Source organism: Epargyreus clarus, unplaced genomic scaffold, assembly GCF_041222505.1.
Source record: "Epargyreus clarus isolate Ecla_fem2 unplaced genomic scaffold, WU_Ecla_fem_2.2 ptg000024l, whole genome shotgun sequence".
NCBI classification, from domain to species: domain Eukaryota; kingdom Metazoa; phylum Arthropoda; class Insecta; order Lepidoptera; family Hesperiidae; genus Epargyreus; species Epargyreus clarus.
Window position 1 is genome coordinate 13,485,453 of NW_027332231.1, and position 15,611 is coordinate 13,501,063.

Below are 15,611 nucleotides of genomic sequence, written 5' to 3' on the forward strand. Positions count from 1 at the left end.
TGGACAACATGCTGGTTTGCTACTTTTATATTACCTTATTTTTTATTGACAATCATAGTTTGTCAATTCACAACTCAACGCTGGATCGCGTTTTAGGCAGTAATATATCTGACTATCATCATGGGACTCATATCAAGGGACTTGTTGCCTCAAGTTGGCATTAAATATGTACTTTATCATATATTTGTTGTATGTTTGTTCCAGGTGGTGGGCGGGGAGGCGCTGCCGCCGGGCTGGGAGGAGCGCCAGGACGCCAACGGCCGCACGTACTACGTCAACCACATCGCCCGCTCCACGCAATGGGAGAGGCCCACGCTCATGTATGTATTTATAATTGATCGAAGCACCATCATCAACTCTGTCCTACTGGGCACGGGTCTCCCCTCAGAATGAGAAGGATTAGGCCATAGTCCACCGCGCTGGACAAGTGCGTATTGGTAGACATCACATACCTTTGAGATTTTTTTTTAAATCTTTCAGGTATGCAGGTATCCTCACGATGTTTGCCTTCACCGTTTAAGCAAGTGATAATTAATATCGAATACGCACATAAATTTGAAACTCAGAGGTGCGTGCCTGGGATTTGAATTTTGGACCCCTCGATCGAGAGGCCGCGTTTCTTAACCACTAGGCTATCACTGCTGTTGCATTGATCGAAGCACAGTCTCACAATTCGGCATTAAAATTTCAGGCAACCTCTCATTTTTGGAAGTTGTATGTATTAGAAATTTATTATGACTTATTTTTTTTATCAAGAGACACAATATCGTGAAACTGACACGAGTGAGGATTACCTAATAAAAGTGTTAACAGTTTAACGTAGTTTAAAAATGTCTCCTCTAAAGGGCTGTTACAAAAGCACACGCAAAAGCACTCTAAAGCACACGGGGTCTGTGCTAAGTTTTTTTTTTATAATATAAGAGTAGCAGACGAGCATGCAGTCCACCTGATGGTAAGTGGCTACTGCCGCCCATGGACATCTGTAATCAACCCCAGATCGGATTAGATATTCCTGCCTGACGTCGGCCACGGATGCGCCGCTACCCCTGAGGACTAAGCTGGAACGCCTCGGAAAAGTCTGTTTCCCATACCACACCCTTCAAACCGGAACGCAGCAGCGCCTAACACTGCTGTTATTAGGTAGAAATAGGTGTGGCGGTGATGCCGCTGGAGTCGAACCACAAAAGGTTCTACCACCTTCAAACAAGAAAACACACAACTGAAACAGAGAATCAGTGAAACAGAGATGAGTTGATGAAGATGATAAAGCGTTCTCTCTTACCTTGGATATTGTTAGATATGTAGACTGGGTGTACGCGAGTGAAACGACAGGCGGTTACCAACGCACTGATTTATTTCGTAATACCTTCGGTGGATACAGCCACGCACACATTGACCAGTACATTCATACGTAATATATATCACAGAATACAGCTAGGGTATTCTATCCAATAAGATGGTAGCAGTGTCCTAGGACGTTATCTGTAATACAAATTATTTTTGCATTACAAATTGTAATGTTACATTCTCACTCACTGATACAATGCTCGAATTTGAACTGTAATATTGTAGGAAAACGTTTCTGATTATTGAGTGCCTTTAGAAATCGTAGGATTTGAATTTTTGAATGTTATTTACTTATTTATTTATTCTTTATGAATCTTACAGAAATGTAAAGGCACTGGCAAAGGTGTATGTTACTGTGTAATGATGGGTAATCGTTGTGGGCGTTTCCAGGCGAAACACGAGCACGGAGTCGCAGGCGGAGCGCATGGAGACCGCGGTGACGGAGTTCCAGCGCCGCTTCCACATCTCCGCGGACGACGGCCACGCCGCCAGCCCCTCCGCCTCCAACCACCAGGTGACACCCCCACCCCCCGCACGTTGCACCCCCCCACCGTCACCCCTACATGCGACATGCATATGCACTAAAATTATTATGGTTCATTATAACTGGTGTCAATTTTTATCATGATTGACATAAATATGCACCCAGGAAACTTTCATTCTTACTGGGGTTTCCAATTTTCTTTATATTTCAGTACACTAAAAAAATAAAAAATGATGACAGAAATGTGTTAGTATCCAATTTTTTTGATGTTTTTGGAATATATTTTAAAATAAGCTACAAAAATTTTGCTTGATGCCCGAAAAATTTGAATTTTTAACTCAAATAAGACTCAATGTTTTTAAGAAAAGTATGTTCTTAATTTTTTTTGCATTTTTTTGTTTATAGTAAAAGTATTATAACTATAATTTAGTATTCTCCCTATTAAAAAAGAAAATATATCGAACAAGAAATGTTAAGTAACTATTTAGTATTTTCCTTAGTTTGTTAATAGTTTAATAGTTTATACTTAATGCTTAAATACCATATATTTGGTAACCCTAATTCTATCATATCGCCTCAGCGCACATAGAACCATCGACCAGCTGATATTTTAATTTGGCTGCGATTTGTATATTATGACCATGAGCTGAAATATTTAGTTAGAATTTGTAGTTATTACGTTTATATTTTTTTTATTTTATTTCGCTGCGATCAATATTGTATCTCTCTACTAAAACCTGAAGTTTTAATTTTATTTTTTGATAATATTCGTATTTTTTTTGTTTTTAAAATAATTAATTTACGAGTTAGGTTTTAACGGTCCACGGTAATTTAATCTCTAAAACTTTGATATTAAACTTGAAAGTTGTTGTATGTAGAAAGCTTTACGTGATTTAACTTTGTGGTTTAATGTTTTTAGATGCATGTACCGATTACAGAGCTCATAATGAACTTTTTATATATTATATTATTATGAAATTGTGTTTACATAATTTATATGTATATATTTTAAGGAATATAAGTGTGCCGATTGCAAAACTAACTCATTCAATATTTGATAGATATTTCATGTTATTAAAATATATAATTATGGGTACCTTTGATTGTAGCTGCATGTAAAGGTACACGGGGTGTGATAATTTAGTTAAATTATAAAATATCAAAATAAAATGGATTACCACCATCTGGATATTGATCTCGTAAATATATTTTTGTTGGCTCAGAAGGGTGAATATTAGCATGTACTGGCATATAAGCTGTTCCAATTTAGTTCAGAAGGACGGTTCATTATTAAGTGATCTCGGAAAAAACTAATTTGAGGTCGACGACGTGCACGCACACTAACGCATGTCTATGTATTACTTTTATATTTTCAATACTAACGGGAGAAACTATTCTGTCAACTAATCCAATCAGATTTTTTGAGATTTTCGTTAGCCAGGTTCTATGTGCCTCTTTTTAATTAGCTAGATTATTACTTCAGACATGATTATAATATCTTTCATATAAATAATTTAATGAATAATATTTATTTTTATATTTTTGATTACGATATAATGAAGTTGTATTAGGATTGTTTATATTATAATTAATGCATGTTGGTTTCTCAAATTTTGAATTGCAGATTTAGTTGACGTATGCATGTACCGTATGTATGTTGTGGCATATAATATTATTTTATTATATATACGTAAAATATGTATTAGGACACTTTTACTCGAGTTGATTATCGATTTAGATGTAGACAGGTCAAAAATTGATTAGTGTAAATAAAAATATTAGGTCTTATGTGGTAAATTCATTGACGATTTATCGAGTGAAGATCGATGGTTCTACACCGTCGATCTTCACTCCATATCCAAGCCTTATGGTAAATTAACTAGTGTAGCTCTCTTATGGTATTATATATAGCAGATTGATTATGATATTGGACTATATATGTTTATGACGAGATTTCCCCAGACATCGTTAAGGTTTATCTGCTTGTACGTTATTTTTTAAGTTCAATACTTGAAATTAAAAATATCTTGAAAAATAATCCGTGCAAACCTTTATATGAACAAATCGATACAGATAATTTTATTTTGATTTTCTTTTTAATGATTGGGCATTGTTATAAGTAATAGTATGTAGGATTGTGCGGCGGAAATCAGAATTCACAGACTTATTTAAATACGAAATCAGCACCTATTACATTATCCAAATTAAAATGGTGATAATCGTATAGTCTCATTGCCTCATAATTATTTATGGTAATATGTATGTCATATATTTTAATAACCTTCGTTTTAATAGCCATAAGGTTAATGTTATGCAGCATGGGCTTTCGCAGGACACGGGAAGATAATTCACCACGCGTTCTTAATATCATGAATTTGTTAAACAACTGTGTGCTTATGATTTTAAAATAATTGGCCAAGTGCAAGTTGGACTCGTACTTGGAGGGGTCCGTATCACTTTTTTATTTGAAGTATTTGTTATTATAGCAACTATTGAAGTATATGAATTGTGAAAATTTGAACTCTTTACATATTACGTTACAACAGATAAAGCGAAAAACGTTAAGAATGGTTACGGGTTCAGGAGATACAGCCCTGTGACAGACGGACAGACTGTGGAGTCTTGTAATGGGGTTCCGTTTTTACCCTTTGGTAACGGAACCCTAAACATGTCCACACGTCAAGTGTCTACAAAAATGTGTAAAAAAATGTCTGCACCACTTTTCCCCCTCGTTCATTATACTTAGCTTTACTTTTCCCATGTTACGAATGCTACAACCATTTTCCTTGACCTCTCGATAATATGAGAGCTCATACTATAGCGAGGTCAAGATGTTTCTTTGGTTCAATATTGACGATTTTTCGCCTAGCGCGTTCCAGCCCAAGAATCTTGTCAGTTTTAGGTTACAGATTGGTACTTAATAACGAGCAGATGTTATTCTGCCTTTTCCGGTAGATATTTTTATCCATTTTAGTATCTTTGAGGACCAAGTGGAACGCTTTTGATAATTTCAAGTTTCTGTGAATATTCATATAATCACACAAACTATATTGTTATTTCTTTTTTATTTGTTAAATTTAACCATATAATGCTATAAAAGTTTTATAAAAGATATGTCCTAAGCACACAGTTTAAATGTTAACATCCGCATCACACTAAAACATTTCGGCACTAATATTATTATTGATTCTGTCATTATTACCTAATTTAGTAACGTTTTTTACTTTTCAGTTGATACTGATACTTCTATGGTAGATTGGTAATTTAGGGATTATTTCATTTTAAAATAAATCGTTCGTAATTAATGCAGTTAGTAGCACTATTGGAGTATTAATTATTGTAATAATTTCTAAATCTCAGCAGATGACACGAACCAAATCCCAAATCTTAATCAAAAACAAAATGTATTATTAGAATCTACTTTGCCAATAATACATTTATATACTTTTTGACTATGTGTTGTCCATAAATTAGATTATTCAGATCAGGGCGACACAAATACTAAGTTTTGTTTGCGAAGATGTGGTCACGGGCAAAATTTAGTTTTAAATGTGAATGTCTAACAGGAGGATATGAGCGATAGGAGAGATGAAAGTTCTTCCGATGCCACGCCTTTCACAACACCGCCAGAACGGTCCCCGGTGCTGGCGGATAACCACGGGAACGAAACTGAAACTAATTTAAACAATGACTGTGATACTAATGTAAGAGATAATCGGAACGGTGAAGATACTGACGTGGTGGGCGCCAACGAAGCGCAAACAGAAGATAGTACGACCGAGGAGAATGCTCAAGCGACAAGCAACGAACAGACTGCTACTATTAGGGATAACGTGGACGGTGACGAAACGAGTACCACGACGAATACGGAAGCACGTCAAGCATCCGTTGAAGTTAACGGGAAGACAAGTGAAGCGTCCAACGGCGTGGAGGAAGCCGAGACTAACAGAAACGAGAATAATGAGACCAATGTTATCGAAACGAGCGAGGCGACAGCCAGTGCTCACGTGGAGAACGGAGACGAGAACGACAGGGACAGAGTGTCGTTGGTCTCCGAATTGGATTCGACGGAATCGTTGACGTTCGACGAGAACCACTTTAGCACGCCGACGGGGGGCGCCAGCCCGCGGCGCCGCTCGCCCGCCGCGCGCCGCCGCCGCACCGCCGCCTCCGACACCTCAGAGGTAAGACGCCAGTGGTATGGGTGGAAAGACGTAGATCGGCTTCGATGTAACAACCTTTATAGTGATGATATGTATAATAAATTTCCTTCAATAAACTTTATATACTAATTTGTAGCGATTTATAGCGAGTTTATTTTAATCTCTGCCATATCTCTTTTTCCTATCGTCTTTAATAATACTTTCTATGAATGTTGTAATTGATTAAAATTACAATACAGTGTGAGTATATAAAATGTAATTCACGATGACTTTTTGTTTCATTAAAGTACTCCTTAACAGTAGTCTCGACAGTGATAATTTTGACTATTTTCTCAGTGTGTGGTTTATCTGTAGCCACGTCTATATCACACATAGTGATAACACCAGCCGCTACTGTTCCTTTTACGTTATATTTAAATTAATTAGCATAGTTTTGTATTGTCACTTAACGCGTAAAACCTTTCTACGTCTTTTTACGTCAAATATCATTGTAAGAACCCGACTGGTTACCGGATCGTGGCGTTTCAGTAATTTGCGTGTATGTCTCGGCGTTCTGTGGGTTTTGTCCAAACGTTTTTTGGGTTGATTTGACCACTTTCGATTATATTCGCTAATGGCACTCTCGTTAACATCAGGGGTTTGTTTACTGTTGATATCATAACGGATGGTTTGTCAAATGATTTGGACCAATATTGGTTTATTTTAAAGAATATCTTTGAGTATGTCAAATGTTAAATTGTTTGGACGCTTGAAAATCACTTTTATGATATCAATTGTACACTTCATGAAATAATTTTATTATAACCATATTTATAAAACCATATTTTATGTAAATTTTTATAAGTTAGTTATCATTAATACATATAATAAAATTGTATATGCAACTGGCACGGTTATTTACCTCGATTCATAGAATTCATTGGTTTTTTGATACAAAATATGTTTTGTTTGTGATTTTGCTAGTTCTAAGGAGAATCTCTGTAGCGTATGGAGAATGAGAATTGAGTTGAATACGTGTGTTCGTTACAAGTTATACATTAATGACACGTGTGTATAATTTATTTATACGTTGCCCTTGCAAGCTCGCTTGGCACTGCTATGGATGAGCTTTGGGCGAATTTATACGAATCGTAGATACAGAAATTTGTGTTATAAGTTTATTTAGAAAGGAATATTTAAATTTGCAGACTTTACTGTTTTATTCGCGTTTTTGTTTGGTACAAGATATATCAATGAAAATGTAACTGTTTTTTTTCTTTAAGTGTTATTTTGTGCCAAGTTCAATAAAAAAGGATTTATTTTTAAACCCTTTTTATTGAACATAATTTGGTTTTATTTTTAAACCTTTTTTGTTTCCTTTCATATATCAATATATGAAAAAAAAAACATTTTTATTCCATTGCGAGAATCACCAATTATTCAATTAATTCAATAGTATTAAAACATCAATACAAATTTAACCAGTAATGTAAAATAAAAAATGTAATTTATATGATTTTTTCAAAATTTCTGTATCTACGATAAGGGCACAGGGTCAAAAAGCAATTGTGACGTCCTTAAAACGTGCTAAATGCTTTCAACTAACACTATAGAATTCACAGATGGCGCTAGTACCAACGTGTTCCTTAAACTATGTGTACGTTGTGGAACAGTTTTGAAAATATTTCTAATTAGGTTGTTTTGTATTCGTTTGTTTCAAAATTGTTGTAGATAATGTACGCATAGACTTAATCTGATAGAAAATCCAAATTTTGTTGAAAATATTTGAAAAGTTACACCCACACCTATTTCTACCTCACAACAGCAGTGTTAAACTCTGCTGTATTTTGGTTTGCAGGGTGTGGTAAGGGAGACATACTTTTCTGGGGCGTTCCAGCTTAGTCCTCAGAGGTAACGGTGCACTTGTTGCCGACCTCAGGCAGGAATACTTAGTCCTCTCTGGGTCAGATTACATGGGCGGCAGTAGCCACTTACCATAATGTGGACTGCATGCTCGTCTGCTACTCCTATATTATAAAAAAATGATTAAATAGATTAATACGATGGCTTATGTGGAACTTTGGCACTCACGTCCACTAAGATTTTTATTCCACTGTGGAGAGTAATGTTTTTCGAGCGTGTAAATGTATGTATGTCTCTTTTTTTGGCACGCCTTTAACCCAAACTACTTGAGGAATTTTTTCCCTAAAATAATTTGAAACAGTTATATACCTTATTTCATTTATTTGTATAATTTTATGTTATTTTTTACCTAATAATGTTTATGTTACATAACATTGGTTATTAAATACTTTATTGGATTTTCTATTAGACTAGTGTTATAATATACTGTATATTTTACATTTTTATATCTGTAATGAATTTTGCTAAGTAACGCCTGATATTTTTATGTATTAGTCTTTCAATTAAACTACTTTCAGTATACAATTTTAAATTATATTATCAGTGATTATTCATAAATCATAACGCGACTTTACATCTATGAATTGTTGAATTAAATTATCATGATTTAAAATAATTGGTTTATGTGTCATTGTATGTGTAATAATTATTTATTGGGTTTCGGATATCATTTCATTGTGTATAAAATTCTCCATTGAATTTCAAATTAGCGTAATGCGCTTCGGTATTGGGGAGAGTGTTGTCCTGTTTTAGAGTCCAATAAAATAGTATAAACATTGTTAAGTGCTATCACCACGAGGGTTCGTTTGTGAATGCCCGTACGTTATGTCTGAAAGTGCGTACACCGAACTACCCTCATTATAACACGGATAACCGGATTAACATTTAGATAGTCTGGAATAATTCATCTAGAACTCATCGAGCAATAATACACATTATACGCATAATCTTTTGATTTTCACCGAACAACGTTTTCCTGGCAGCGAACGGACGAGCATCGTGGCATTTAGCGTTCTTAAGTCTATTCGTCTGTATTTGGCGATTATTAAACCGTTGCATTATCAATTAACGGAAGAAAATTTTGCTCGGGTGTTGTTGTCAGTTTTTTATTTTAGCACCAAATTTAAGTCAACGACTCGATTTATCAGTGCCATCTAAGTATATAAGCATATTTTGCTAGCAGAATTAGCATAGTATAAGATATAGGATATGTTGGACACTTTTGAGTAGGTAATCAGTAAAAATAATGTATTTTTTTAGGGGACAACGAAGAATGTTGCCGATTTTCATACTCCTCGAATTAACAAGACTTTTCAGCTTGACATGCCGTTCTTTCAGTATTTAACTGATCTTCTGTTACTTCTTTGCTATGTACTAGTTCTTTGATTCAAATTGTGCTGTCGTGATGGATACATTTTTTTTTGCCAAATTGCCCAATTTTATGAAAGGTTGAATCGGACCGACTCCATGTTGTGTTTGGCACTTCTTTTATTTTATTATTGTTTTGGATAGTTTTATTCGGATCTTAGGACACGGCCTTAAATACGGATTTACCATCTCAAATAGTATTACCATTGGAAATGTTACCTTATTGAATGATAGTTTTTAAGTTTTTACAGGTATTTTGGTTAAATTTAGCTACCGTGATTACAGTACGTTTTATTTTCTATAACAACATAATCTTCATATCCATGTCCTATTTTTTTGTATCATCCCATTATTTTTATTTTTTATGTATCATTAACTCTGTTTCAGAAACACTAACGTTTGCTTATGCTACCGCTTTTTGTAGTCTATGTCTGTTCGTTTGTATTTGTCTCGCTAATCTGCATGTTTGTGGTAGTAGTTGTTTGTGTAGTATTAATACTGATGGGTATTCGATTTTTTAAGAGACGTACCCAAAACATTCCCAATACTGGATAAATAATACATGAGTTGTAACTGACGGCTTAATGAATAGTAATAATTATTTATTTTAATTTATGATTAGTGCAATTTAGTTATTCCTATTCATATTGCTACTATTTGGATAACATATTAGTTTTATTTCTGAATAGCCGGCTACCTTCCTTGGTATAAATATAAATCGTCAATAGTATGTGTCCTTATAACCATATTGAATGTTGTAAAATTAATGTTGCCGCTGATTACTATAATTTATATTGCGTTAGATATTTCAATGTGATGCAATAGTAGCCTTAAAGTAGATAAAATACTTAGGAACATAAACAATGATTAAAAATCAAATACGCCGGCCATGCCATTTAAATATATTTTTTATAATATTATAAAGTTTTTACTATTATATTTTTGGTACACGATTATTTTGTAAATAATTGAAACACATTTTACAGTTGACAATTTATTTTTTAAATCGAACCTAGCGAGATATTACGACGTGTAAATATGACTTGACAATAATATTGTTTATTTCCTTCGCTGTAATAGTTGGTTTTCGATATTAAGTATATATTGTCTGGCGTCACGCGCTTCGCAGCGCTTTTACTTAGGGGTGCATTTTTAAGGTTACTTTAAATTATATTATATTTATAAATATGTCAGTTTGTCTAATTATAACGTTAGTATTTTATTAGCCTTAAAGATCGTTCATGTGAAAATACAAATTAAAAAATAACAGAATATTAATGAAATATGTATAAATATGTAATGGGCAATATATAGTCGCCACATCAATAGAAATTCTAACTTTTACTTCTAGCTAGGGTTATAATTTCATTCCATTCCATATTAACAAGACTAAGCAATATTACTAGGCGCACGGCAGTGCGTCAGGCCAAGTTCCGTTAATTATATTGGTAATAAAATTGTAACTACATGAGTGGTGTATGTCGTCAGGATGAAACGGACGGTTCTACAGAGAGTACACGAAGTAGCAGCGCGAGCAGTGCGCAGAGCCAGAATCTGCCCAATAGTGACGGTTTGTATGACACATTGCCTATTTAAATATTCTAAATATTGGTATTCCACTGAAGTCATGCAAATTGTTTGTTCTAAGTTGTTATTATATTTCGTATTAAAACTATTTTTTTTTCTTATTAATACTACATGCCTACGCTGTAGGTTTGTTGCATTTATTTACATGTTTTTTATATGTATTCCTGATTATGCAACGTTGTATTTTACAATTTATACCAGGGTTGCCATCTGGCTGGAGTATGCAGCACGCGCCCAATGGCAGGATATTCTTCATAGACCACAATCAGAGGACCACAACATGGATAGATCCTAGGACAGGTTATTATTTTTATGTTTATTGTAGTATTGATATGTTATAAACAATAATAACGAACAGAGGTACTACAGCCACATTTATTTCTGTGTAATGACAAAAGTATTAAGCGCTACTGTGTTTTGGTTTGAAGGGAGATATAATTATATGATGATTTCCAATTAAGTCGTCAGGATTGGTAACGCATCTGTGTTCAGAGTCATGCGGAATCTTTGTTCTATTTGGAGTCAGATACAGATGTCTATGACAATGATAAGGTAGATTGTACGCTCGTTGACTAGTTTTGTTTTTATCCAATAGTAAATTTACTTACGCTGAACTGAGAGGCGTCTTTTGTTACTCAACTCGAGTCTTCAGAAAAGTAACATAGCATTTATTCATGTTAGCAGTATTAGACGCTGCTGTGTTTGAAGGGTGTGGTAAGGGGGTTTCTCCGAGGTGTTCCATCTTAGTCCTCAATGGTAGCGGCGCATTTGTGGCCGACCTCAGGTAGGAATATCTAATCTTATCTGGATAACAGATGTCCATGGGCGGCAGCGGCCAGTTACCATCAGATGAACTGCATGCACGTCTGCTACTCCTATATTATAATAAAAATGTTAACATTGGGTTTTTAATTCGCAGGTTGTGCGTCGAGCCTGCCGAGTGCCGCAGCGGCGAACGCGGGCGCCGAGGCGGACGAGCTGGGCGCGCTGCCCGAGGGCTGGGAGGAGCGCGTGCACTCCGACGGCCGCATCTTCTTCATCGACCACAGTGAGTGCCGGCCGCAGAGGGTCGTATACTGGCCGTAGACCTGCCTGCCTGCCGAGACAGCGGGCTGGCACCGTTAGAGCGTTGTCCACCGCCGCCGTCTCTGGACCGTCACCGAGAACGAGATGACGGCGCCGAAGTAGCGGTGAAGCCGCGTGTCCACCACACGTCAGTGACTGTGTGACGAACGCGTCTAAGGATATTAATTATAATTGACCAAGTGCTAGTTGCACATGGAGTGTTCCGTACCACTAAAGATTTCATATTTCTTGTATTTGTTATTATAGCAGCCACTGAAGTACAAGCATTGTGAAAATTTGAACTGTCTATCTATTATAGTTCAATAGATAAAGCAAAAAACGTCAAAAAATAGCTGTTTGTTGTATGGTATTTATTTTGATTTATTTTTATTTTTAGTATTTTTATTATTTGTAAAAAAAATCAAGTGTCTATTTCTTACGATTCGTCAGATAGAGCCCTGTGGCAGACAGACAGACAGCGCAGACTTAATAATAGAGTTCCGTGTTTACCCATTGGGTATGGAACTCTAAAAATGCATTATGTTAACGAATGATGTTATTTCTCCGCCACGTAAGATATTGTTATACTCGGTTTTAAGATCTTTATTTCTCAAAAAAGACTTACACAATCACTTATATCAGAATAATACAATTTTAAAATAATGCGAAACAGTATACCGATGTGGGTAATTTTACAATGTTTTAGTACGCGTTCCAAGGTACTAAGCTAGGCGGTGGTCCAAGTTAAGGCCAGCAAGTTTGTCGTCAGCAATTGAGTTAAAAAGTCGCGCTCCCCCAAAGGTTATGGTATTTTTATCGTAATTTGTTCTTATTTTACATATAACAAGGTGGTTTGCACGACGAGAAGTATTTTTCTGTGCGTCACCTTAGTTTTATGAATAAGTTTATGAATGCCGAGCTTTTGCCCGCGGCTTCGCTCGCGTTACGAAGTAAAATTATTAACTAAGAAGATTTATACAAACTTTCATCCCCTATTTTATCCCCTTGGGGGTAGAATTGATCAAAATCCTTTCTTAGCGGATGCCTACGTCATAACATCTACCTGCATGCCAAATTTCAGCCCGATCCGTCCAGTGGTTTGGGCTGTGCGTTGATAGATCACTATGTCAGTCAGTCACCTTTGAGTTATATATATTGAGACTACTTTTTGCCCGCGGCTTCGCCCGCGTTAAAAAGAAAATATAATCGATTATGATATGAAAATAATCGAGTTTTTTTGGTTCAAAAGATCGATTCTCCGATTAATCGATCTTAGATCGCCATCCCTACTTCCCGTGGGATTTCCGGAATAAAAACTATCCTATGTCCTTTCTCGGGTCTCAGACTATCTTTGTACAAAATTTCATTAAAACCCGTTCAGTGGTTTAGGCTTGAAGAATAGACAACCAGACAGACAGACAGACATACAGACAGACAGAGTTACTTTCGGATTTATAATATTAGTAAGGATTATGACGAAGTTTTTTCCCTCAGATACGCGTACAACACAGTGGGAGGACCCGCGGCTCTCGAACCCTCAGATCGCGGGCCCCGCGGTGCCGTACTCGCGCGACTACAAGCGCAAGTACGAGTACCTCAAGAGTCAGCTGCGCAAACCTGTGAGTGACTACGACTATAGTCTGATTCATAATTAGGTGTCCAAAATGTAAACAAACAAATGTCACTGTCAAAATTAACAAGAAACAAAAACTTTAACAAACTCAACAAAAAACGAAAACTTTAACAAATATACACAATTTAACAAACGCGCTATGTAAACGAGAAAACATTAGAGTTCGATCACAATCACGAAAATGAATAACATCAGATACGAAACTTAAAAATGACGGCACAAGAAATGTTCTGGGTTCCGATTGTGTTACCATTATCACATTTTAATTTTCTACCATAAACCTTGTTTTTTATTATTATTACTGTGTGGAACGAAATTGAGGTAACATAAATATTAGAATATGTGAATTGATCTTAATTTTTTTTAGATTATTATTTTATTATTGTTGTATTAATTTAATATTGTCAAAAATAAGAAACTACCATTTCAAACATATTTTCTTGATAGGTCAACACCTTTGTTTACATTTTGGACACCTAATTATGAATCAGACTATAGTGTTTTATTTTGTACGATTCATTACAGATGTTTTTCTATCCAAGCATTATATACGAGTACATGCAGAAAATGAGCATTTACTTGATGATAAGTACCTTTTGTTGCCCATGGATATCCGTAATCAACTCCAGATAAGAGTTCCTGAGGTTGGCCACAGATCCCCGAGGACACGTTGGAGAAGTATGTTTCGCTTATGACGCAAATTATTTCTTTGAATGATTATGCATGAAATGCATGCACTAAATAAATAAATACATATTTACGACCAAAATGAGTCTTCGGCGTGTAAATGAATCTATTGATTAATTTGTACAAAAATAAACACGATATTTTAATTGTTTAAGTCCATTATTGTTGCTACATTGTTTGAAACATGTTTATGTAAATGAAACTCGCGTGCCTTCTAGGAACTTGGTGCACGCACTGTAAAATAACAATAATTCCTTTTATCATCCATTTATTCTTGTATGGCGACCTCCATTTATTTCCAACTTTGTAAGCATTTGTTGTTATAGCGGCCAACCTTATACATACTTTAAAAAATCAAGTGTCTATCTATTACGGCTCATGACAGAGTCCTGTGACCGACGGACAGACGGACACACAGCGCAGGCATAGTAGTAAGGTCCGGTGACCTAGGTGGCCACGCTATTGGCCCCCCGCGTCCTATCCATCTATCACCATATTCATTATTTAAATAATCACGCACAGCAGTTGAATAATGGGGTGGTGCACCGTCATGTTGGAAATAAAAATTATTTAATAATGCTAAGGGTACATCTTCCAATAATTCCGATATGACACTTCGTAACATTTCTAAATAATTACCGCCAGACAACCGTCCCTCGATAAAGTACGGGCCAACGATTATGTTAGTAATGATACCAGCCCAAACATTAACGCTAAATCGCACTTGATGATGGCTGTCTTTAATTACGTGGGGATTGCTCAGTGCCCAATAATGTTCGTTGTGACTATTATAAAATCCTACCCGCGTAAATAACGCCTCATCAGTCCACAAAATATTTACAGAGTCAAGGTCAAGTAAACTTTCACCACTTAAAATGTACCACCGTACCATCTCATAATACTCGCGGTTCGTATAACTTATTTGACTTTGTGCCGCCATTTTCACTCATAAAAAATAGCAAACGCATTCGAAAATCGGTCACGGTTGACTGGCGCCACTGACGGCCGGCGGGCGGCGGTTGCGCATCACAGGTGTCTGCGAGGGCGAGGGGGAAAGGGGTTGTACGAAACTAGGCGATCGCTAGCCGAATATTACCGATATCTCCCTGCATAGTTTTTATGTTTGTGTGCGAGCGCTCAGAGTAGTGTGTGATAATAAATAGCAGAACTTATGAATGAAAATTTTCGTTGTTGAAATCATGTCCATGAGTTCTGTATTTAGCGGATAAAATGGTTCAATATTTCTTAATATTTTTTTTATTTTTTTATTTCAAAAATCGGTTATATTACCGCTTCTGAACCATCTGTGTCAATTTGGGTACCCTTTGAAAAAACACCCTGTATATTTTTTTAGGAAAGAATAAGTTGATGTAGT

At 35.9% G+C, this 15,611-nt stretch overlaps 1 protein-coding gene across 3 annotated transcripts in view; it reads left to right on the plus strand.

Annotated features, from left to right (window-relative positions):
- Nucleotides 1-15,611, plus strand: part of Nedd4 (E3 ubiquitin-protein ligase Nedd4) — a 33,860-nt gene that overhangs the window by 11,535 nt on the left and 6,714 nt on the right. For 2 of the 3 annotated variants that reach the window (XM_073086932.1, XM_073086933.1), the window contains exons 7-13: nucleotides 205-320; nucleotides 1,738-1,861; nucleotides 5,398-6,015; nucleotides 10,753-10,834; nucleotides 11,053-11,151; nucleotides 11,771-11,899; nucleotides 13,411-13,535. In XM_073086932.1, coding sequence (XP_072943033.1) covers nucleotides 205-320; nucleotides 1,738-1,861; nucleotides 5,398-6,015; nucleotides 10,753-10,834; nucleotides 11,053-11,151; nucleotides 11,771-11,899; nucleotides 13,411-13,535 — 1,293 coding nt within the window. The remainder of the gene's footprint in view (nucleotides 1-204; nucleotides 321-1,737; nucleotides 1,862-5,397; nucleotides 6,016-10,752; nucleotides 10,835-11,052; nucleotides 11,152-11,770; nucleotides 11,900-13,410; nucleotides 13,536-15,611) is intronic. The other variant, XM_073086934.1, reaches the window with a different exon arrangement.